The sequence below is a fragment of the Lutra lutra genome, chromosome 7 (assembly GCF_902655055.1).
Source record: "Lutra lutra chromosome 7, mLutLut1.2, whole genome shotgun sequence".
In the NCBI taxonomy this organism is placed as follows: domain Eukaryota; kingdom Metazoa; phylum Chordata; class Mammalia; order Carnivora; family Mustelidae; genus Lutra; species Lutra lutra.
Window position 1 is genome coordinate 95,732,573 of NC_062284.1, and position 23,352 is coordinate 95,755,924.

The 23,352-nt window shown below is 33.6% G+C and overlaps 1 protein-coding gene and 1 pseudogene across 1 annotated transcript in view; both read right to left on the reverse strand.

Annotated features, from left to right (window-relative positions):
* The window catches only part of MDGA2 (MAM domain containing glycosylphosphatidylinositol anchor 2), an 888,742-nt gene that overhangs the window by 399,754 nt on the left and 465,636 nt on the right, over window positions 1–23,352 (reverse strand). Inside the window, exon 3 of the mRNA XM_047738228.1 lies at window positions 17,166–17,340. Coding sequence (XP_047594184.1) covers window positions 17,166–17,340 — 175 coding nt within the window. The remainder of the gene's footprint in view (window positions 1–17,165; window positions 17,341–23,352) is intronic.
* On the reverse strand, window positions 20,478–20,693 carry LOC125105734 (uncharacterized; annotated as a pseudogene).

Sequence of the window (23,352 nt, forward strand, 5' to 3'; positions counted from 1 at the left end):
TTTGAAGTCCATAAGGCTTTCAATAAAGAAAGTTTTTCTGTAAGCCATTGAAAGCAAAAGCTGACATGACCTGAGCTCTTTTGATGACAAACGCTTGCCTTCGAATGATTGAGGCTATTATAAAGTTCATTTATCCTAGCATGATTGACATGACTCAGATATAGAAAGAACTAAAGAATCTTAATGGTTTTTCATCATGAAGTGCTCCATGTCTCACTGGTAATGTTACAAAAAATATTGTATGCTCACAATAAACCTTCTAAAATCTGAAAAACTCTTGAGTCTTAAAATGGCCTCAAGTCTTCACAACATATGTTGTGGACATGTGAAATAAACAGGTGAGTAATCACACTACATTCTTAAGGCATAAAATTAAAAAAAAAAGTTACAATTCCCAGGAGAGGAGATAAAGCAAGAGCTAAAGCGGTCAGCAAAGAATCTTGAAGGAGGAGCAAGACAGAGTAACTGGACACAACAGAGGAGCTGGGGATGTGGTAGAAGATACAACAGGACAGCATGGAAGTGGAAGTAAGCCGGAGAGGGCCAGGCCAGCTAGAGTACTGGCAGGGGGTCGGGGGAGGGGGCAGGAGGAAGAGGGGAGATGGGGTGAGGAAAACTTTGCTTTGGGAGATGAGGGATTAAATTTCAACAAAAATAGAAAAAAAAAAAGCACAGAAAATTGGATTTTAATTGGTTAAAAAAAAGTACACAATGAATGTGGAATTTATTGACAAGAACTAGGAGGAGATCTGTATCTCAGAGATTGACCTGGCAATGACACACAGAATGAATTCCAGGAGAGTACTATTACTGTAGAAGAGGTCAGCTGGGAGGCGCTTGGTAGGAGCCAGGTGTGAGGTGAGGAGTGACTGGAATAATAGAGTGGAAGGTGGGCTTACAAAATGGCATCTGTTATTCTAATTTAGCTCAGTCCGAAAACTAGAAAGGATTTCTAAAAGCCTCTCTTTGCCCGTTCACTCCACATTTTGAATATGACTCTTAGGGATGGACTCCTGAAAATGTTTGAAAATGAAGAAACCCTTCATTTACTTTATTCGCCATCTGGATGTCCTCAATGCAGGTCAGAGGTATCTCATTACACATGGATTTTTATATTCCAAGCCTGAAGACAGACTCAAGTGGCCACAAACAAAAATTTTTAAAACAAACAACAACAACAATAGCACTGTTCTCAATTGGAGTTTAGATGTTTTCACTTCACTTTCAACCCAAGAACTTGAAAGTCTTGAAAGTCGGCTACTTTAAGATACTTCAGTATTTCGCATCTGGTCATGCAAATACAGTTCAGATGCTAAAAAAATGTTAATTAAATTTTTTTTCTATTAAAAGAACAGAGCTAAGATTTTGAAAATATAAAGTACCAAGACAAGGCCAGATGTCTTCTCTGATATCCTCTGCCAGACTGACAAGAACCATTTCCTTCAGTTGTCAAAGGGAAAAATAAAAAACTGTTGCTGAAACTTGGAGGTAGAAATCATTATAATTTTGAAGAGCTTCTCATCTTGTATAAGTCTAATGGCTTTCTTTACTCTCTGAGAATCTTTCCACACTGTCCTTATAAAGCTTGTCAAGAACTGATATTTCAAATTATTTCATCTGACTCATGGTATAGACAGAACGGCAGAAGCAAAGTTAACTAAGTTTTCTTGGGCCTGCTATAAATTTCAATTAGAAAGTATGATGCATTCTGAATACATTCAGAGGAAGTATTAGTCACTTGATGGCCTCAAGTGCTAAATACATGTGAGCACTAATTTGCTATTCGAACTTTTACTTTATACTTTCAGTGAGACTCAGAATTAGCTAGATTTAAAAACATGTGAAGTCAATCTAATTAAACATCCTCTTACCTATTTTTAAGATCCAAATCATTTTATTAACTCACTGTATTTGTACAAATTATACCAATTCTCCCAACTGGTTTTTTTTTTCTTTTTTTAATGAAATATGTATGTAATACAGAGTTGACAATAGGAGACTTTGCTCTTGAGGAAAAAAACAGACTCAGACACTTCATGAACTGACTAGAAATCACAACAGTGAATGCCAACTCCAATTCTCTGGCTGACTCAGCAGAAGCATCTGACTGTCATTAAACTTTGACTAAAGAATCTCACAGAGCCAATAAATCTGTTTCTTCAAGGGACTTTTACTTGGTTTAATCAATGGCTTTACCACTTTACTATGACAGATAAAAATTATAAGTAATTTTTATTTCTTTTAAGATTTTATTTACTTATTTGAGAGAGAGAGAGAGAGCGTGAGCATCCACAAGCAGTGGGGAGGAGCAGAGGGAGAGGGGGAAGCAGGCTCCCCACTTGAGCAAGAAGCCCAAAATGGGACAGGCTCCCAGGACCCTGGGATCATGACCTGAGCCGAAGGCAGACGCTTAACCAACTGAGTCACCCAGGTGACCTTGTAAGTAATCTGCAGATATGAGGGAAAACATTTATTGAAATTGGATGCAAACTTTCTTTGCCTAAACAGTCATCAACTTTTGTGAAAAAATGCTACTTTTCAGTTAATAAGTTTGCTCAAGAATTGATAGTTTTTATAAAACTAACAACCTAGAAATTAAATGCATATTGATATAGTAGTTATATCTATTTTCTTGACTGCTTTAATATATTTAGTGGGAGTATTTTCTAATTAATGTCATATTTTGATTCACTTTTGTTTTAGTATTTTTAATACCCATACTAATTTTACTCACCAGTTTACTTCTTATTTCTATTTATTTCTATATCTATTCTTATTTCTATTTTGATTTCTATTTCTTACATCTATTTTTAAAAGTCTCCAACTAATTATAAACTTCTTTAGGGCAAAGGCCTTGTAATTTTGATTTATTTCTCAGCATAGTTTCTAGCAGAATCTTTTGCAATAGTGAGTCCTCCAATTAACATTGCAAACTGACAGACTCTAATTGGAAATGGCCTTCTGGGACCTCCAATCCAGAAGGCTAGCAGAACATTTGCAATTTTCAGAATCAGACTGAATAAGCACAACAACCTAAAGGCAGTAGGAACAGGTGCAGAGCAACTGAGAGAAAACTGCTGGTAGCTATTCTGATTGTGTGCCTGTGGAATGAGGGAAGGATTCCAGTAGGTCCTCCATGAATATCTCTTGAAAGGATATGTTCAATCAGTGGCGAATAGATAATAAGCAGCTCGATAAAGAAGGACTACATTGATTTAAAAGCAACTCTTCCATTATATTCTCTGAACAATAATCAGTGACCAGATATGAAATAGGTAAAGTTTATGGAGAGCTAAGAAAAGCTAAGTCTTCTACAGACCCAAGGACATGCTTCAGAATCTGTTCCACTAAATTTGATGACTATACATGAAATTAACTGTGAGAAGAGAATAAAAAATGAATTCAAGACTTGCTCTTCTCCAGAGATGAAATAAAATTTACCTTGAAATTTATGTTGAAATTATTATTTAAAAGATGCTTTGTGATTATATAGAAAATCATATTAAAAATTAGATAAGTCAGCCAAAATATGTGGTAATCAATATTTTAATACTCAGTGCAAAGTAACTTCTGATAAATGTTCTAAAAATACAAATAAGTCAGAGAGCTGTGTTGTTAAAATCCACCTAAAATCTAAAAGCTAAAATCCACCTGCACATTCTAAAATATGTATCATTATAACAAGTTAAACACCCTTTCTTTATTGATGTGCTTTCTGAGTTTCCCCCAAGGCAAACTCTGAGACAAACACTCAAGTGCAAGCAGTGCATTTGAAAGTGTTCCCAGAAACACCAGTAGGTTATTGGAAAAGTGAGGGAAATAAACATAAAGAGTGCATTATTAAGCTAGTAACAGCCACGAGGAATTAGAATTTAATTTTCCTGAGGAATTCTGGGACGGTGAAACTGCCTAAGTCATCCCATCCAAGGAGCAATGGAGCTGGGGTATTTATATACCAACTATCATGAATAATATACGTGTGTGTGTGTGTGTGTGTGTATTATGTAGTATATATATAATAAGTATATATTAAGTGTATATATATAATATATATCAAGTATATATTTACATTTATAAGCATATATAATATATACAGTTATAGTCATATATAAATATATAAAGTATATATGTGTATATATAATATATAGTATATATTTATATATGGTAATATACTACATTATGTATATATAACTTATATTAATATATATATAAGTGTGTGTGTGTGTATATATAACACACCATATATATATATATATTTTCTCTCTCTCCCTTTCTCTCTTGCCCCACCCCCACTGCTCACATGGTTGCATGCTCTATCCTCTCTCTAGTGTTTCTTTTTTTTAGAGAGAAGAGCATGCAACCATGTGAGGCAGTGGGTGGTGGGGCATAGAAGAAAGGGAGAGAGAGAATATCCAGCAGACTTCTTGCTAAGTGCAGAGGACCCTTGTGGGGCTCAAATCTCATGACCGGAGATCATGACCTGAGTGGAACCAAGAGCCAGGACTCAAAACGGACTGGCCGTCAGGTGCACTAAACTGGCTTTCTTAAGTAAATAATAATTTCTTCTTTACACTCCGTGTAGCAACTTTAGACAAATAAAATTGGATAATTTTGTTTAAGGACCGAATCTGAGTGCAGTACTATAAATACTGAGAATTCATCACAGAAATAAATTAACATCCTAGTGTTATATTCTTCCACTGAGCACAGTCCTACAGCACATTTCACAAAAAGAAGGGGAGAACAGAGAAACTAGAAAATGGATCAGCCTCAAAATGCATTACATAGAGTTCTGGGGGGAGAGGTCTAGACCAGGAGTATTCCTAGACTGGGGGTAGGGATAGTAAAATTAAGATCTAAGAAATCAGTGATTTTCCTACTGTATCCATTTCATGAATATATTAAAAAATTGATTTCTTCTCTTTCACAACTTTCACAGGTTGAAGTGTACTTACTTCTAAGTCATTCAGATGTGTTAAAAAAAAAAACAAATTGACTGATACATTTTCTGACAGGCTCTATAACTTCATGAATACATTGTAGAAATGGAGAATGGATAGAAATAGTAAAAAAGAAGACCGCAATTAGGACAAGTATAACAAATATCCCTAAAACCTCAGTAGCTTAACCCAAAACAAAACAATTTCCTTTCATAAAAATTCCAATTCAATTGTTCCTACACTAATTGGTCTCCTGGGTAGCCGTCCTCTAAATGGTGACCCTGAGATTCAACATTCTTCCATCATGTGGCTCCAAAAACCACAGGATCCTTAGACACATTCCTGGAGCCTGTATATGCAAAGATACATAAATCAAGACAATGTGTGAAGAACTACATGAGATATTTCAGACACTCAGCCTGAATGTGACATACATCACTTCTTCTCTTACGCCATTGACCAAAATTAGTCTCATGACCACAACTAGATGAACCAAGACCGAGAAACAGAATTCATCTGTGTATTTTTTTTTAAAGATTTTATTTATTTATTTGAGAGAGAGAGATCACAAGCAGGCAGAGAGGCAGGCAGAGAGAGAGGAGGAAGCAGGCTCCCTGCTGAGCAGAGAGCCCGATGCGGGGCTCGATCCCAGGACCCTGAGATCATGACCTGAGCCGAAGGCAGCGGCTTAACCCACTGAGCCACCCAGGCGCCCCAAATTCATCTGTGTATTAAGGAAATAAACATTGGAAGAAAGAGTCTACTATAGGTCATGATTAATAGCCTAAAATTTAGGGATGTGTTTGTAGTATATTAAGTGGTTTGATCTTAGTGTTGCTCTCAGAGAATATGTTTAGCAATGAATTAAGTGAAAAATAAGGAACAATAATATTTTAAGTAAAATAGAAAAATACCAGGAAAAAAGAAATGAATAACTAGGAATGAAATTCTATATAAAATATTTTAAAATCTTAAAATATGTATGCACAGATAAAAAAATGAAATTAAACAGTAATAAATATATGATTCTACCTTTAGCATTACAATATGATCAGTTGTACAAATAATGTTAATAGAATGTCAATTTTCAAGTATGTTTTAAAAAGATTTAACGACAAGATAGAGTCAAGAAAGTAAAATATTACTGTTTTAAATTTTTTAAGAAACCAAAACTAATAATTTTATTAGTAAGAATTCACATTTCTTGAATATAAGGATAATACTTCCAATTTAGACTATATGGATCATCTCATATCTATAGTAAAACTGTGAATCAGCATTACTAAGTTTTTGGAAAAAATACTGACAAATTTAGCATGCTAAGAGTACACTAGAAGATAAAATGTTTGGAAATACCACATACAAAGGATAATAAATTAAGTGGAAATAATGAATCTGTTAAAAAAAAAAAGAAAAAGTTCAGGGCATTAGAATGCCTCAGTTTGAATATTCAAAATGGTCACAAGAAAGACAGAGTAGACTATGTTTGCATACTAAAAGTTATAAGAGCCAATGCTATTTAAAAAAAAAATCTACAAACAAGTGTTGCAGAAAAAAAATGAAGCACTTTAAAAAGAGCAAAATTCTTGTTAAAATAAATATATTAACATATTAACAATCAATTAACAATAAAACTAACATATTAGCAATAAATTAACAATAAATCAGACCCTCTCAGCATGATGTTGACATGGTCCTTGCCTTGGCAGGCGTCTCTACATGATTACCTCTTATTTTTAATGAAGGATATATTTTATAAGTTCTTTTATTAGTAACTCTAACACTGTTCGGAATGTGATTGGTTATGTGCTCCATGAGCATATAACTCTGATAAGCAAGTATTCTTCATCTGCAGCATACACAATGTTGCAAAATTCTGTCTTGAAATTATTAATAGGTAATTATCACGACAGTAACCATTTTTAATAAGCATTGTAATTACCACATCAAACACTATTAAGACTTTCCAAACCCAAGACTGAGGTTTTGGAGGAGGGGTGGAAATTAAGAAAATGATGCTTGATGAGACTGACTTCAGGCATTAATTTTCTTGCAGTGCTTGCCTTCGTACCAGAATTCCTATTTGTCATTCTAGCCCTTTTCCCAAACATTGTTATCCAGAAATCATGTTGATGGGTCTAATAAAAATAAACCAAAACAACTCACTGTCAATAATTTTTAACTGTATAGTTTATAATTTTTCTTTCTAACACAGGTAAATTGTATTTGGGAAATAAATCAGTAACATGTCATCCTAATTTCCCACTAATTTATCAGGTAAAAATGTAATAAGAAAATCTAACAGACAAGGATTAAAAAAAAATCACTGCTTGGTCTGAATGTAATGAAATGCAGCAATCTACTAAGTGAAATTAAAGTAGGGAATATGTTTCAGAAATAAGAAGGCTTACAAAATGTTTAATGGATATTGAAAAAGATTTGTCTCATGTGTGAACAGTGTCTGCACACATGAAAACTTATTAAGCTAATGCCTCTGAATCTAATTTCTTTTTGAATTAAAAATCATCTTTAATCAAACCCTAACCTTTAAAGTTGTATGACCTCTATTACCCTGTAAGCAATATAGTCATGGCTAAGAATAAGTGAAAGAATTAGGGGAACACTTCTCAGAAAACTGTTTAAATGCCCTCAAGAATCTCAAGGTAACAAATATATTTCAGTATGAAAACCTCAAACTTCCATGAGCTTGCTTTATATTATTTATATATATACGTATATATTTATATTCATATCATATTTATATATTTATATATTAAAATATTTATATTTATATATATAATTTGTATAATTTATATTCACATAAATATATATCAAATAATCATATAATTTTTAGAGGAGTGTAATCATTTATATAAATTATGTATATATATTATATGTATATATATTACATATCTATTTATATACATATAAATTTCTATAAATATAATTATTATACTCCAACTCCAAAATGAATCTTGGGGCTCTCAATGAGTAGTTGCTGCTTCTTAGGACAAATGAAGCAGTGTTAGTATTAGGAGATTGCTGACTCTCATTAGTAATTCTGAAGTTTTAATTTTTTTAGATCTTAGCATACATGGCAGAGAATCATTCATTTGGTCTGAAAACACTGGCAGTAGGATTTCAACACAATCTGGCAGCCCATCTTTCAAATTAAGCTCTCATTCCTCCTCTAATCCCCACATTTTAGTCAGTATCCTCCCCCCCCCCCCCCCCCCGCGCCCGCCCTCCAGCCCAGCTCCAAATATAGTTCAGTTAATCCTCTTCTATGCCTTTAATCAAAATGTTCACTCACTATGGATTACCTCTGGCCTTCCCCTCTACTTAGGTAAACTGTGTCAAAACTCTTTCAAGAATTTGGTATTTTCCCTATTTTGCTGGCTAACATGTTAGCCAGTCACCATTTCATGGATGCTTGAGGAAGACCTGAGACTTCTGGGTCAGAGACAAAGGACGTTATTACTCAGATCTCCAGTGGATATATAAGCCTTATGTTTTCATAGGTTCTCCTCCTCCCTCAATTTCCAGGGGGACGATCCGGGGGCAGCCCAGATGAATGCTGCACATACAGTTTGTGACACGGCTAAGGAATCCTGAGCCTAGGAAACTTCCAATCTTAAAAGTTCTGCTAGCAAACCTGCTCAATCTTGGCTCCTGAGATAGACATTACCTTTATTATCCTGGTCAGGAAACAAATTGCTCTCTGCCCTGGAGACAGACACTATCTCTAATATTAGAGGCCGTTTGCTATACAAACATCCTTGAAAAGAGATTTCAGAACAAAAACTGCCAAAAGACATGTAGAAATGTCATGAGGAATTTTCTCTGAAATCTCATCCTTCAAACTACAATGTAAACCCTACTGCTTTTATGGTAAGAGTCCACAGGACCCTCTCACACCCAGCACTATATTTTCTGTGCCATTTGATACATCATTCATGTTGTGTAGTATAATTTATGTTATTTATCCAATTGTTTAACATTTGTATTTCATTTAAATGAATTATTTATTTCGTGTTGTCTCTTTAAGCAGTTTAAACTCAATGAAACTACAAATTATGTGATAATTCTTTTGTAGCCTCATAAAATTTAAGGGAATTATATTTTGAATAGCCACTTAAATATTTCCTGAATGAATGAAGAGTCAAAACTTATTAAATTTCATCCTAAACAATGTCCAAATAAATGATAGGGGAGAGTAACCTGAGTTTAATCCTATCATGTTCTGGGGTAAAATTAGTTAGAATATACCTTGTTATTGCCTATCTTTTACTTGTAAGATATCTTTTCAGCCAATTTTATTTGGTGTCAGATATCAAGGAATATCAATTCTTATGAAGAATTCAAGAAAAATGTGAATAGAAATCTAGTCTTAAGTTTTAGAAGACAATAATCTTCTGATACAATTTGGAATGAAGTCAGTTTTGACACATTATAAGGGCTTAATAACAAGGACCTCCAAGGCAAAATCTTCAAATCTATATTTTATGAATTAAAAAACAACAAATTATACATGCACATAGTTTAGAAAGCCAAATAATTATACAAAACACAACCTCAAGTATTTCCAATACCCAGAGGGAACCTTTTCTAATTCACCTCTTAACCAGTCTTGGTTTTGCCTTCATATTTCTAAATGTTTAACTGCTACTTATAGACTGTTTTTCTTTTCATTTTCATATTGTCTTATTGATTTTTTCCTGGTCAAGAGTAGCCTTTACAACTATACTAACCCTTCTATACCAACCCTCTCCCATCTTTCTTATATCATACTTTTGGTTAAGTCAAATGCTCTTGTTATCGATGACTATATAAGTATTCTGAACAGTTGAACCTTGTAATATATTTCAATTACATTTCATTTTATACAACTTCTTCTTTGCCTTCTGTCAGTAACATCTGTACTTCATGTCCTCAATTGTGAATGCTTCTATCATCACCCTGTTATTAAGCACTCCGTGAAAAGCATGAAGTTCCTCTCTAAAACCAGGCAACCGATCAGATGCATCTGCTTCATGAAAACACCCTTCACGGAGTCTCTTCCACCTTCAGTCTGTCTCAGTTGTCCTCAAGACCCAATGCACAGCTATTGTCATGGTGTCTTGCTTCAATATCATCCTGGGATTCCCTTCTATATTCTCCTATACACAATCTCCTATTTTATTGTTATTATTATTACATCTCTTCCTCTTTTTTGATTTGATTTCTAGTTTTGGTGCAACATATATAAAAGTAGTGTCCTGAGAAAGGGAACAAGGCAGGGAAAAAACTGGAAATTTTATAGGTCTAAAAATGTCTTCTTCTAAAAAGGATCTTCTTTGGTATTTGGAAAAAAGGTAAAACACAGTGTGTTTCACACTGGCTGTGTGAAAAATTCTAGTTGGTAAATAATTTTCCCTCCAAATTTTGAAAGCTTTACTCAGTTGTTTTCTTCCTGATTCTTATTGAGAAGACCTGTACATTTTAATTCCTAAATCATTACATGTGACCATTTTGGAAAAAAGATGAAAAACTCTTTGGAAATTTTTAAGATCACTTTCTCCTAGTGTTCTGAATTGCATATTGATGTGTTTTGGTGTGGATCTTGTTTAATGCATTGTACTAGACACATAAGTTATTGAAAACACATGTCCAACTATGATAGGAAATTTTCTTAATTATTTAAAAAACAATTCCTCCACCTCTATTTAATCTGTTTGGAATTTTTATTCAAATGTTGGATCAGCTGGGCTAATTCATTTTCTTGTCTTCTCTTTCTTGTTCTATCCCTTTGATAAATTTTGCTTTACTCTCTGTAAGATTTCAAAGTTATCTTTTATATCTTCTGTTGATTTTTATCTTATCATTTTTAATATTCCAAGAATTCTTTTTTGTTTTCTAAAACAAAAAGAACAACAAAAAAGAACAACAAAAAAAGAACAAGAGTTCTTTTTTGTTTTCTGAAAATTCCTTGTTTTTAGTTTTCCTGTTTTATTACATACATGCAATATTTTCTTTTTTTTCTGAACACTAATTAAAACAATCAATGAATTGTGTTTTATTTCATATTTTGGCCCCCTGAATTATCCTTGTTTCCTGATTTCTTTTTCTTTTTCTCGGTTTATTTATTTTGTTTGAAGACTGTCTCAAATGTGGGGGTATAGGGTATATTCCCGTTAAATAGTCAGTTATGAAAGAGCGTATTGATAGTTCTGTTGATCAATAGGAGGCTTTATTTTAAGTGTATTAGTTGGACTATTGTCAGTTCCACACTTGTCAGGATCTGTAGCCTTTCCTCCAGTTTATATGTTTCCCCTAACAGGAATTCTCTAATATTCTGCCAGGAAGCCATTTTCAGAATCAAATGTGAGAAGAGACCATATTGAATATGTAAAGTTTGACTTAATAACACTGATTTAACTACAGTATGTTGCCTCTTGTTTCTGATGATTCCAAGTTTCTTAGTTCAAAATCTCTCCAGTTCAACATCTCATATTTAAAAAAAATTTTTTAAATAAAAATAAATTTAAAAAATTCTGGTTTTCTGTGGGGATTGACTAGGAAGCTGGCAGGGAAAAGGAGGTGGTTAGGCATAGAACTGTTTGAGATGTGAAAGGAGATCTGGATATGTAACTCTAATATAGACTTTCAGTCACTTCTCCTTTTTTAAACTAAATTACATTCTCACTCAAGAACTTAATGGTGTCTCCAGTTACTGAGTTTTTTAAGGATTCTACAACATGGGTATGCCAGTTCTGTCCTTTAAATTGATGCCTTTGATTTAAGCATTCTTTTTTTTTTTTTATATATTTTTGTTTTTTAAGATTTTATTTATTTGTCAGAGAGAGAGAGGAGAGAGAGCGAGCACAGGCAGACAGAATGGCAGGCAGAGGCAGAGGGAGAAGCAGGTTCCCTGACGAGCAAGGAGCCTGATGTGGGACTCGATCCCAGGACGCTGGGATCATGACCTGAGCCGAAGGCAGCTGCTTAACCAACTGAGCCACCCAGGCGTCCCTGATTTAAGCATTCTTTAGTATGCTAAACAGTGGCCATTTCCTGATCTGATTCTTTTCCTTCAAAATTGTTTTCCCTTCATCTCCTTTCCCATTCTCTCTATCCTGTGTTTGTTATTGTTGTTTTATTCCTTTACTAGTGTTTCAGCATGGGTCTAAGGAGAAGACATGAAGAGCGCATTAAGTAGAACTAATTCTACATGTTTCTGTCAAACATACAACTATTAATTTTCAGACTCTCAGAAGCCATATCCCAGCAAATGAAAAGTTGCAATCAATTATCTTTTGATCAGAAATATTGTATAAATGACTAGGTCAGATTTTAGGGAAAAAAAAGTAAATCACTATATGATCATGAAATTTGCCTAGTTATAAAATATGCTTTTACTAAGAAATTATAGCTCATAAAACCCTTGGAATGCTTTTAAAATTCTTTAAAAAAATCATAGGTCATACAAGGTAAGGAACATAGTTCTAGTTTCTCAAAATAGTAACAGAGGAAACAGCATTCTGGATTGGAATAGTAAGCAATAAATAAAACATTTTGTAGTGCTTTATAAAACCTATATGGTCCAATTCTTCTACTACATGAAATTTTAGAAAATTTTCTGGGAAGAAATTGCTAATTCAGATTAATTAATCTTCCCAAATTCATCAAAATGTTAACATAGTGTCACAAATATTTCAAAATATCTACCTAACAAAAACCACCTCATTCTATATCAGTCAGCATTGTAGCAAGTTTCTCTTGTGAAACAAAATTTCCTCATCAAAATAATGATGGCCTATCACTAAATTTTATCTTACGTAGGAATTAGCTCTAAATGATTAGATTAATGAGAGGGCTACATTTTCACTTTATGAAAACTCTCCATAAAAATGGTGACCTTAAAATTAATACTTCGGGGGCACATTTTAGAGACAGTCTAATACAGGGGTTCAAAGTTAAATTCTGATAATATTTGTTAGAATTTTTGTTAAATTCAAGACATCATTTGCCTCTGTTTATCGTTGCAGATACAACCTTCATCTGCAGATTTTTCTGTATTTTGTATTCTATGCCCATCTTATGTTTCAAGTTCTACCGATATTGATGACAGTTCCACTTGGGAACCAGTTATGAAAAGAAACAGAAATCTACAGTTTAGATGATGTTTATTCTAAAACCTTGGCTCCAAACAGGAAAACTGGTGCTATTATTTTAGTGTTTTCTAAAGTAGTTAAAGTTAAAGTACCTGAAATAAAGTTGCTTGCTTATTTACAGTTTATAAAAATTAGTGTTTATTCAATCACGTAGTCCAACATTAAATAAAAATCCAAGAACAGATGAATCTTAAGACTATAATCCAACTTTAGACAATGGGGTTGCCAAATTTAAATGCAGCATTTATTTGCTAGTCATGTTCTTATTAACAATGACAGAACAAGTTTTAAGTTATAAAGATTCATGTAGAGAACACACACTTGAGCCAGAAAACTATAGTCTTCAATCGAGATTATATGTGGAACGATGGATTCCTCAAGTGGGTATCCATGTCTCTACTATGAAGTATTCTCATTAGTTGAAACATTTAACAATCTACTATCTGGAGGAATTTATTTATCCAAACTTTCAAGAATAGGCATAACCACTTAAAACATATGTCTAGATCCCAATAAGAAATTTCTTTCCTGAAAGTAAGGCATTACATGGAAAATTTAGGTTAGAGCAATCTCACATTTATTCACAGGGTCCATAATTTAATACATGTTATTTTCTCAAATAATATAATTTAGACAGCTTTCTAATAAATCTTGGATACAAAGAAAATAACTGAAAATAGCACTTCACTATGATATGTATCACAGTGATCTTTCACTTAAAAAACATAAAATAAGATGTTTGTCAAGTCCTGGTTGTAAGGGGAAAATCCCAAAGGAAGTCAAAGAAGAAGGAAACAAGTTAAGTGCCTTCAGTCCTGGCTGCTTGGAATGTGACCCACGTCTTAATAGGCTAATCAGGCTTTGAAGCGCTGGAGGGAGGAGTGCTATCATTTCTACCAAAGTGTGCAACATAAACTAAATGAGGTACAACTGCGTCTGGACAGCAAGGGACATGAACAGATTGAAAAAGGTGGGCATATGGGGTGCCTGGGTGGTTCAGTGGGTTAAACCTCTGCCTTCAGCTCAGGTCATGATCTCAAGGGTCTGGGATCGAGCCCAGCATCAGGCTCTCTGCTCAGCAGGGAGCCTGCTTCCCCCTCTCTCTCTGCCTGCCTCTCTACCTACTTGTGATCTCTGTCAAATAAATAAATAAAATCTTAAAAAAAAAAAAAGAAGAAGAAGAAGGTGGGTATAATGCAGACTAGTACTGAAATGGCTTCATAGTAAGAGGAGGAGAAAAAAAGTATTAAGTCCTTAAAAATGTCATTGCCCCCTTTCTACCTGATTTTTAACCCAGTAATATAATTGTTTAATTATTATTATTATTACGTATATAAATTATTATCAAACCTCTTGGGGTGGCAGTGAAAGTCACAATCTCTTATTCAAAACCTTTCGGGAATGTTTTTCAGACTATTGCAGATTTTCAAAAGATAATATAATACATATACTATGCATCACATAACATATCCAGCAGACTCTGTGGCAATACTGTGTAATCAGATACATTATTTCCTGAGCAAAACATATGATTATTCAAACAAAGTAGGGTAAATAAAGAGCATAAAGTCTTTTCTCTTTTTCTATTTGAGTAATTTTAAATCAGATGTTGCCACCAAACTAGTTCCTATCAGGTTTTGCTGAAAAAAATGTTCCAATAAAGTCCAACAAAGCAAGTAGCAAATACACTCATTCAATTTTCAAAACTTTTTAGATTTTAGAATTGGTTGAAGGTACTGAAGTTGTGTGTTTTAAAACTTCATAACCAAGGTGGCTCACTTAACTGTCTGCCTTTGCTCAGGTCATGATCTAGGGTCCTGGGATCAAGTCCCACATCGGATTTGTGCTCTCTCTCTCTTTAAAAAAAAAAAAAAATTCTTTAAGACTTAATGACCAAATCTGTAATAACAAAAAAGGCACAAGTATATATTCTAGAAAGTAATATTATATAAGTGTGTAATTCATTTAAATTAAATTTAGTTTAATTAAAAATTATGATATGAAGAGCCATACTGTTTCCCAGAGTGACTATTCATATGAAATTTTTAATGAAATCTTGCCATTTGCAATAACATGGATGAAACTAGAGAGTATTATGCTAACGAAGTCAGTCAGAGAAAGACAAATACCATATGTGGAATTTAAGAAAGAAAACAAATGAGCAAACGGAAAAAGAGAGAGAGAGGCAAACCAAGAAACAGACTCTTAACAATAGAGAACAAACTGATGGTTACCAGAAAAGAGGCAGATGAGGGGCTTAAATTGGCATTGGGGATTAAGAAGGGCACATATTGCATGGAGCAGGGGGTGTTACACACAAATAAGGACCTATGGAACACTACATCGAAAACTAATGATGTACTGTATGATGACTAATATAACATAAAAAAAAAAAGAAAAGAAAAAAAAGAGGGCATTTATGATGAGCACCTGGTATTGTATGGAAGTGTTGAAATGCTGTGTCGTATACCTGAAATTAGTATGGCACTGTATGTTAACTAACTGGAATTTAAATAAAAACTTAAAAAAAATTATATATGGGGGCACCTGGGTGGCTCAGTCAGCTAAACACCTGCCTTTGGCTCAGGTCATGATCCCAGGATCCTGGGATCAAGCCCCACATTGGGTTCCCTGCTCAGCTGGGAGTCTGTTTCTCCCTTTCCCTCTGAGCTTTTCCCCCTTGCTTGTGCATACTCTCTCTCTCTGTCAAATAAATAAATAAAATCTTTAAAAAATAATAAATAATACATATGAACAAAACTAGTAAAAACAGTGTTGTTGTTATTGTTTAAGTATATGTAACTGGAAATATTTGATCAGGAGAAGTGCCAGAGGCTATACTGTGGTGAGACGGGGTATGGGTATGACTAACCTGTGTGCGCTGAGAGTAACACGTGGGATACAGGTGCCTGAGTTATGCCAGGGGATGACTAAGGGGCTAGAAGATGCTAGAATGAATGGGACAGGTCTTCTCTCTCATCCTTTCCAGGAAGGGAACAAGCATCCAAGTGCATGATAAATCACAAAGGCAGCCCTGCCACTCACTTCCCAGTCACCTGAATAACTGAATGAGATGGTGCAACAAATTGCAACAAATGTTACAATAAGTAAATCATGTGTAATTCTAATCACCTTCCTAAATATGCAACGCTTGTCCCACATTGCAAAACAAAGAAAAGGGACACAATGAAAGATAAATAGAAAAACAGGAACTAAAACAGGAACTGCTCACTAGTTACTTATGTCTGAATTACTTTGAGGAGAGCAAAAAAAAAAAAATCTTTTTATTCTAACAGTGGAGAGTTAAAAAAATGCAAGTTCTTATCAAAAGGCAGTGCAATGATGGATTAAACCTGTGCAAAAGAACAAACTGAATGTAGGCCCTTGATTTTTTTTTTTTGGTGGGGAACAAGGTAAGGAGACCAAGAAAATTTTAAGTATATTTGCTAATAGCAAAAAGTGGAAAAATGAGACTAAGGACCAAAATAAATCAAAAAACACTTCCCAGGTGGCACAGCATTGCCCAAAGTACTGACTGCCTTCAACAGGTGGATCAAAAACAGAGTCTACCTAGAGATTTTGGTCATTCACAAGCCAATTCAAATAGTACCTTGTACATGGTGTGCCTTTACAAAAACAAGAACAGCTAAATTCATACAGAGGTAAAGTTAACAAAACAAGTTACAGCATGAATTGTGTATTTTGCTTATGCAGTTATAAAAATGCATTTATATACTTCTATATAAAGGTAGGAAGTATATACATTCACACCTAATGACCATTGACGGGATCATCAGTAATATTTATTGACTTCTTGTTACTCTGGTTCTTAAATATTCTATAATGAAAATGTATTACTTTCACATAAAAATTATGAAAATTCCTAATGGAGACTCTTTCTTCAGTAAGTATAGTAAATCAGCTTTTGTTATCTTACATACTTTTTATCCTCAGAATCCTAAGCTTCAGAATAAATCATAGGTTTTCTCAATAGATAGAAAAAATGGATCTCAAGATGTAGGACAGAAAGCCATAGTAGACTTAATTATAGTTTTCTGGGAACGTTACTTACAGTATACATCCACTCTGATTGACTTTATCGCTGGGGACCCCAAGCCATTCTCTGCTTTACAGTAATACCGGCCTCCTTGGTGACGCTGAATATTTGTAATCCTCAAAGTCTCATTGAAGACACTTGAGTCTTGGAATCTGTCAGAGGCACTTCCTGCTGTTTTGGTCCACCTGATCTGAGCAAGCATCAACAGAGATTGTTACTTTAGGTTGGTTTTCTCAAAGAAAAATCAAATAGCCATTACTCATTTGAAGCGTCTGCTTTCGGAGATGCTATATGCCATTCCTGGCAAGTTATTGGAAAAAATTTTAAATTTGTATGCACAATTGAATTACAAAAATTTGACTGCAAGGTCACTGTTGTATAGCGTATGTAACTCTAATTCAATTGCAAGGAATTCATGAATAGCTGAATCAGTGTGGGGAGCAATATAAATACAACATAAAGGGAATTGGAGTTAAACATATGTAATATGTTGGAAATATGGATCAGTTTCTCTTTTTGTTGAGATTTTAAATTTTTCTATTTTTCAAACCCTCCTAAGATACCTTTTATTTATTTAGTACAGGTAGATTCTTATTGACTTTTCAGACATGTTATGTTATTCCATTTTAAATTTCCTACTTGATTTGGATAATTTGAGCAGATTAGTCTAATGGATCGTTGAGATTATGTATAATTATATATACCTGGTTGTTACAAGTGATTTTTTTTTTTATAACGGCTTGGTCTAATAAGTCTACAAATGACTTGTCTGTTCAGATAATTAGTATTCACTTTATATCAATAATTATTTTCAAAAAATGTGTAAACTTTTCCAAAGAGAGAATTTCTATTTAACTGCCAAAACACTTTGAATATCTAAAACATTTCATTATAAACAATAGCATTCTCTTAAACACAGCTGTGTACAACAGACTTAGTTTTGGCTAGCAATAAAGACTGGCATTCAACTCCAATTTTATGTATCTTAGTTTATAAAACCTGAACAAAAGCCACATAATGGTACTGTAAAGTGATATAAAATGGGAAATAAAGAGGATTTTGTTTTACTTCTCTCCTTGTCCCTCCTGGATAGGATATTTATTTTTATTTGTTATTTTTAGGTTGAGAAATGGTTGATAGAAATCCTTGGTCAAACATATAAGAAGAAACATTGAGAAATGCATCTAAAGACTGAGTCTTCAAAGATGAAATCCTATAATACTGCCATTATCTATGCTATTTTCACGTAATGTTAAAATTTATAATCGAATGACATAAAAAGTATCTTTTAAAAGTTCTCCAATCATTAAAACATCAGTATGAATATAATCATGTCTGCCCTTAATTTGTGAATGAAATGAAAATTTTAATTATTTATAAAAACTGGGTAATTCATAAAAATAAATATTTATTCAACATCTCCTATGCGTATGAGATACACACAAAAATAAATGGCAAGACTCCTGACTTCAAGCAATTTATAAGCTAGTTACTAATATGCTCATAAAAAGACAACATGTAACAAAGGCACTGATTTTTCTGATAATTCTACCATAATTGTTATTTCTAGGATATAATCTGAGATAAATAAAACACAATTCCAATTAAGATACCAAGTTTTTTGACTATCATAATATAATATACAATTATATAATATAAAATTGATTTTGAAATAATATATATTTCAGATAATAAAAAGGAAGTTCAAGATAAAAACAATTCTGGAAATGGCCTAGCCCTTCCAGGTACTAAAAATGTTATTAAGCTGCAGTGATTAATTAGGGTTATACTGGTACAGTACTAGAAATCATTCAGAAATAGGGGACAGAGAAAGCAAGAGTGTGTGTGCGTGCGCACGCGCGCGCGCGTGTGTGAGACAGAAACACAGAGAAGACAGAGACAGAAACAGAGAGAAAAACGGGGAGAGAAAAAACTATGATGGAAACCAGCAGTTATCAACATTGTTGGTCTTCAAATGCCTTTATACTCAAAAATTATAAGTGATCCTAAATAACTTCCATTTATTTAAAATGATTATATCATTCATAATTATTGTATTAGAAATTGAAGCTGAGGCAATGTTAACCTAGGTACTATTAACTCATTTAAAATTATATTCATAAATCTATGACATCTTAACACAGGGAAGATTTTTAGTCAGAAAACTATTTTCCAAAACAAAAAATAACTGAGTAAAAAGAAGGGAAATGCTTTATAGTTCTGCAAATCTCTTTCATATCTGGTTTAGTGAAAAAGAGCTAACTAGATAATCAGATCAGCTTCTACATGCAATCTGTTGCAACAAATTGCTTTGTTTCAAATATATGAAGAAAATCTGACCTCCCTTTGGAAAGGGAGGAGTATTACAATAGCTTTTTCACATAAACATGGATAGTCCTTCTTTGATACTACACTAAAACTCCTCAATGATAGTTTCCTAATGTTTGTCTGCAAAGCAAACTCTAAAACCGTATCAGTGTATCCTGTAACATTAAAATTCACTGGTTTATCTTGCACTTTGAATGATCTTTTACTCATACATGATTTTGTAACATTATGCATTAGTCATTTGAAAATATGAATTCACTGAGTTATGCAGATCTTCCAAATATTCACAGATTTCGTCACATAATACTAAAAAAAGAGCAAATTTATGAATCTCACTGCTGATCTCTTCAGAGGAGTCTTTACATTTTGGGAAGCCATCATGCTTATGTGGGAAGATTTTGCAAAATTCTAATTTTTCTCTTAAAACTGAATTATATCTTTAGCAACAAATATGGCTAAGGTGTTTTCTTTGGAAATGCACGTTCACTTCATTGATTTTTAAGAAAACATTTGCCAAATACCCGTCTGAATAACCATAATCTGTGAAATAGTCATCCTTTTATGCTCTATGAAAAACAGTGGCAAGTTCATTACAAAACTCAATCACACGAGTCCTTTACCTTGAGACAAACTCTGCACTTTAGGAAGTAGCAGAAATGCTTTACAGGACTTCTTCTTGACCCATGGAATATTAAAAATAAAGTACTCAAGTGTGAAGATGTTCAACTGATGATTTGTACTGATTTATTGAAGATATTCTTAGTGATACTGTTTCTGTTTGTTTTTCACTGTGAGTGTATGTTAGTGAAGAAAGTAGGGAAGAATATAGACTGATAGTACAATTCGGTGCCACAGCTTTGTTTTGTGCTAAGGTGTTGCCTGTTTTATACACCAGTGCTTTGCACCATCACTGCAAATGCAAGAGTGAAAAAAAAATGTTTTCTTCATAAGCTTCCTATAAAGATCACAAGGTCCCAGTAGAGATCTAGCAGACACATTTCAAGAAACACTGATTGTTAAGAATACAGGAAATAGCCATACCTATGTCTGTATCTATCTCTAGCCATTTACTGTTTAATCAGTGGTGTTGGGGCCACTGACTCTAAATCCATAATAATAATAAAAAATAGTAGACTCTCCAACCCACCCTTCAATTAGCAATAATCGTGCCTTGGATAAACCTCATTGGCTATGATACTGCCACTGTGCAAAGCTTCCAAACCACCCTTCACATCGAAATAAATTCTTGGTGCAATAGTCACAAATACTGAAACTATCTGTATTGTTGAGATTTCATAGCAGGACTGGAAGGATAAATTGGTAGAAGCTCCCTTTCTGAAAGAAAACGTTGTCAAAAAAATGGAAACACATTCACACTTTCACTTAGCAATTATCTGGTTAAAGTTTACCTTGCTATCATTTGCAGAAGAATGCAGCAAATGAATGTATAATAGGTTAACAATGAGAATAATATAAATATCAAATGAAAGTAAATGGTTACAAATTAACTGATTCTAAAATTAAATTGAATGTAGCCATTAAAAGAACCAAAATACAAAGTATATTATTAAATGAAAAAAGGAAGAGAAGAAAATATTCTCATCTGTATAGAAAGAGTATGTGCGTGTGTGTGTCCATATGTACTATGTTAGAATCACACAAAAAAACACACAAAACTTAACATTGATTAACTATGAGTGGGATTGGAAAAAAAGAAGATAGTGAAAATGTATTCTTTTATAAAATTTTTATTTAAAATTCTTACTTGCACAATTTATTTTACCATAAACAAATACTGTGTTTATCATAAGTTTTTTAAGAAAGAAATATAATTCGGTATTGAAATAAAGAAATAGAGAAAAACAAAAATAACCACATGAATTTTTTTTCCTTTTTCTCAACTTTAAAAAACTAAATACTAAAAGAAAATATTACTAAGCCATAGATAGACATATCTACTCATTGAGAGGGCTGACCAAGTTCTACACCTCACTGATGAGAAAAGAAACCTCCAGATATACTTTCATTAAAGTTGTGACTTCAAAGTCTGTAAGCTTCCAGGTAGAAGGAATAAACTGTCATAATTTGTCAGAGCCTGCTCACTTCCTAATGCTGCCTCTCCTTCTTCATAGTAATTGAACCCCAAATTATTAATCAGGCACATGACTACCCGGGACAAAAACAACATTTCCCAGCTATCTATTCATCTATGTTCTTGCCAGTGTGTTTTGAGCAGAAATGTCCTCCTAGGGAAGCAGTCCTGCATTTTGCTCATTTCTGCACATTCCACTGGCTCCTATCTTGGACTATGAGCTGATCTGAAATGAAAGTGCAGTCCAGAGGAGCAATCAAATGGAAGAAATCTGAATGTCTGACATCATGGAGTTGCACCTACCTGTCCTAAACTATTTATAGCTCTGAGCTTCTACGTGGGAGAAAAATAAAATTCTAACTTGTTTATGTCATTTGGGGGGGGGGGGTAATTTCTGGAACTAAAAGCCAAATTTAGCTTCAACTGATAAGCCTGGGGTGGTACAGAAGGTCAGCTTGTCCTCAGGAATCTCATTTCCAATGCAGATGGCTTGTAAACAGTGGAAGAGCATCAGAATTTACAGAAAAAAGGTGGTGGAAGGGTCTCTATCACTGTATGGAACAGTCGAGATCTCATTCATCTAGTGTGAATGAAAAATATTCAGTGATATGAAAACATGCAGAACCTCAGGGTTCTAATAATCCCACCTGACAAAAATACTTGAGACAATCCTATAAACTGAATCTGAGGGTTTGGTTTTGGACAAGATGAAGAAAAGCATCTGGTAGTGAGTGGGTTAATCCATGTCCATTTAATGGGTAAGTATTGTTTTTTCTGGGTAATAAACAATTTAAGTATCAAATAAAATTTCTTAAAGCCTAAAGAACATAGAATAAGGGGATTTATAATATCTTAGAAAAATCTGGGGAGTTTGAGGTGGGTGTAGGACACAAATGGGAGGTAAAACTTAATGACTTACGGAGATGGAAGGAAAGGAGAGGAGAGAAATAAGTTATACTAAAGTCTTAAACTTTAGGAGAGTTGGAAGGGGAAAGAGCATGCCTTTTTGGAGGATAAGTATTTTGTTTACAAATAATAATAGAATCATAAGTGTCTGATTAAAATAACAGAAAAATACACAACCCTATTACTGGTAGGGAAAATGAGAAAAAGGGGAATTGAGTGGGAGAATAGAAATTAGATAACATGAGCAAAAAGAGCAAAAGGAAAAGAGAAATATATAATTCTAAGTAAATAAAAAACATAGGGTAAGACGGAAACAATTGCATCAGTCGTAGACTAAATATGAACAGACTGAATTTATCCATTAAAAGGATCTGTTAGACTAGATTTAAAGGTAACAAGTTTATATGATATATATATATATATATATATATACACACACACACACACACACACACACACACATATATACACACATAAACTTTGATATATAGCATAATATATATCATATATATATATGTATATATGATGTGTGTGTGTATACATGCAGATAAACTGACCATAAAAGATTGGTAACCAAGACTGTGGAAACCAAGACTGTAAAAGAAGGACACGGTCATGGAAAGTGGTAACAAGAATATGTAAACTAAAATCAATCAATTAACCAGTCAATCAAGAGTGACAATATATACTATAAGATTAAATTAATAAGAACAAATTAATACTTTAAAGCACTAACTGGAAAAGAAGGTGATTACTTTCTGTAACATTAAAAGTCATAACTGGTAGCAAAAATATATTGTCATGGGGCACCTGGGTGGATCAATTGGTTAAGCATCTGCCTTCAGCTCAGGTCATAATCCCAGGGTCCTGGGATAA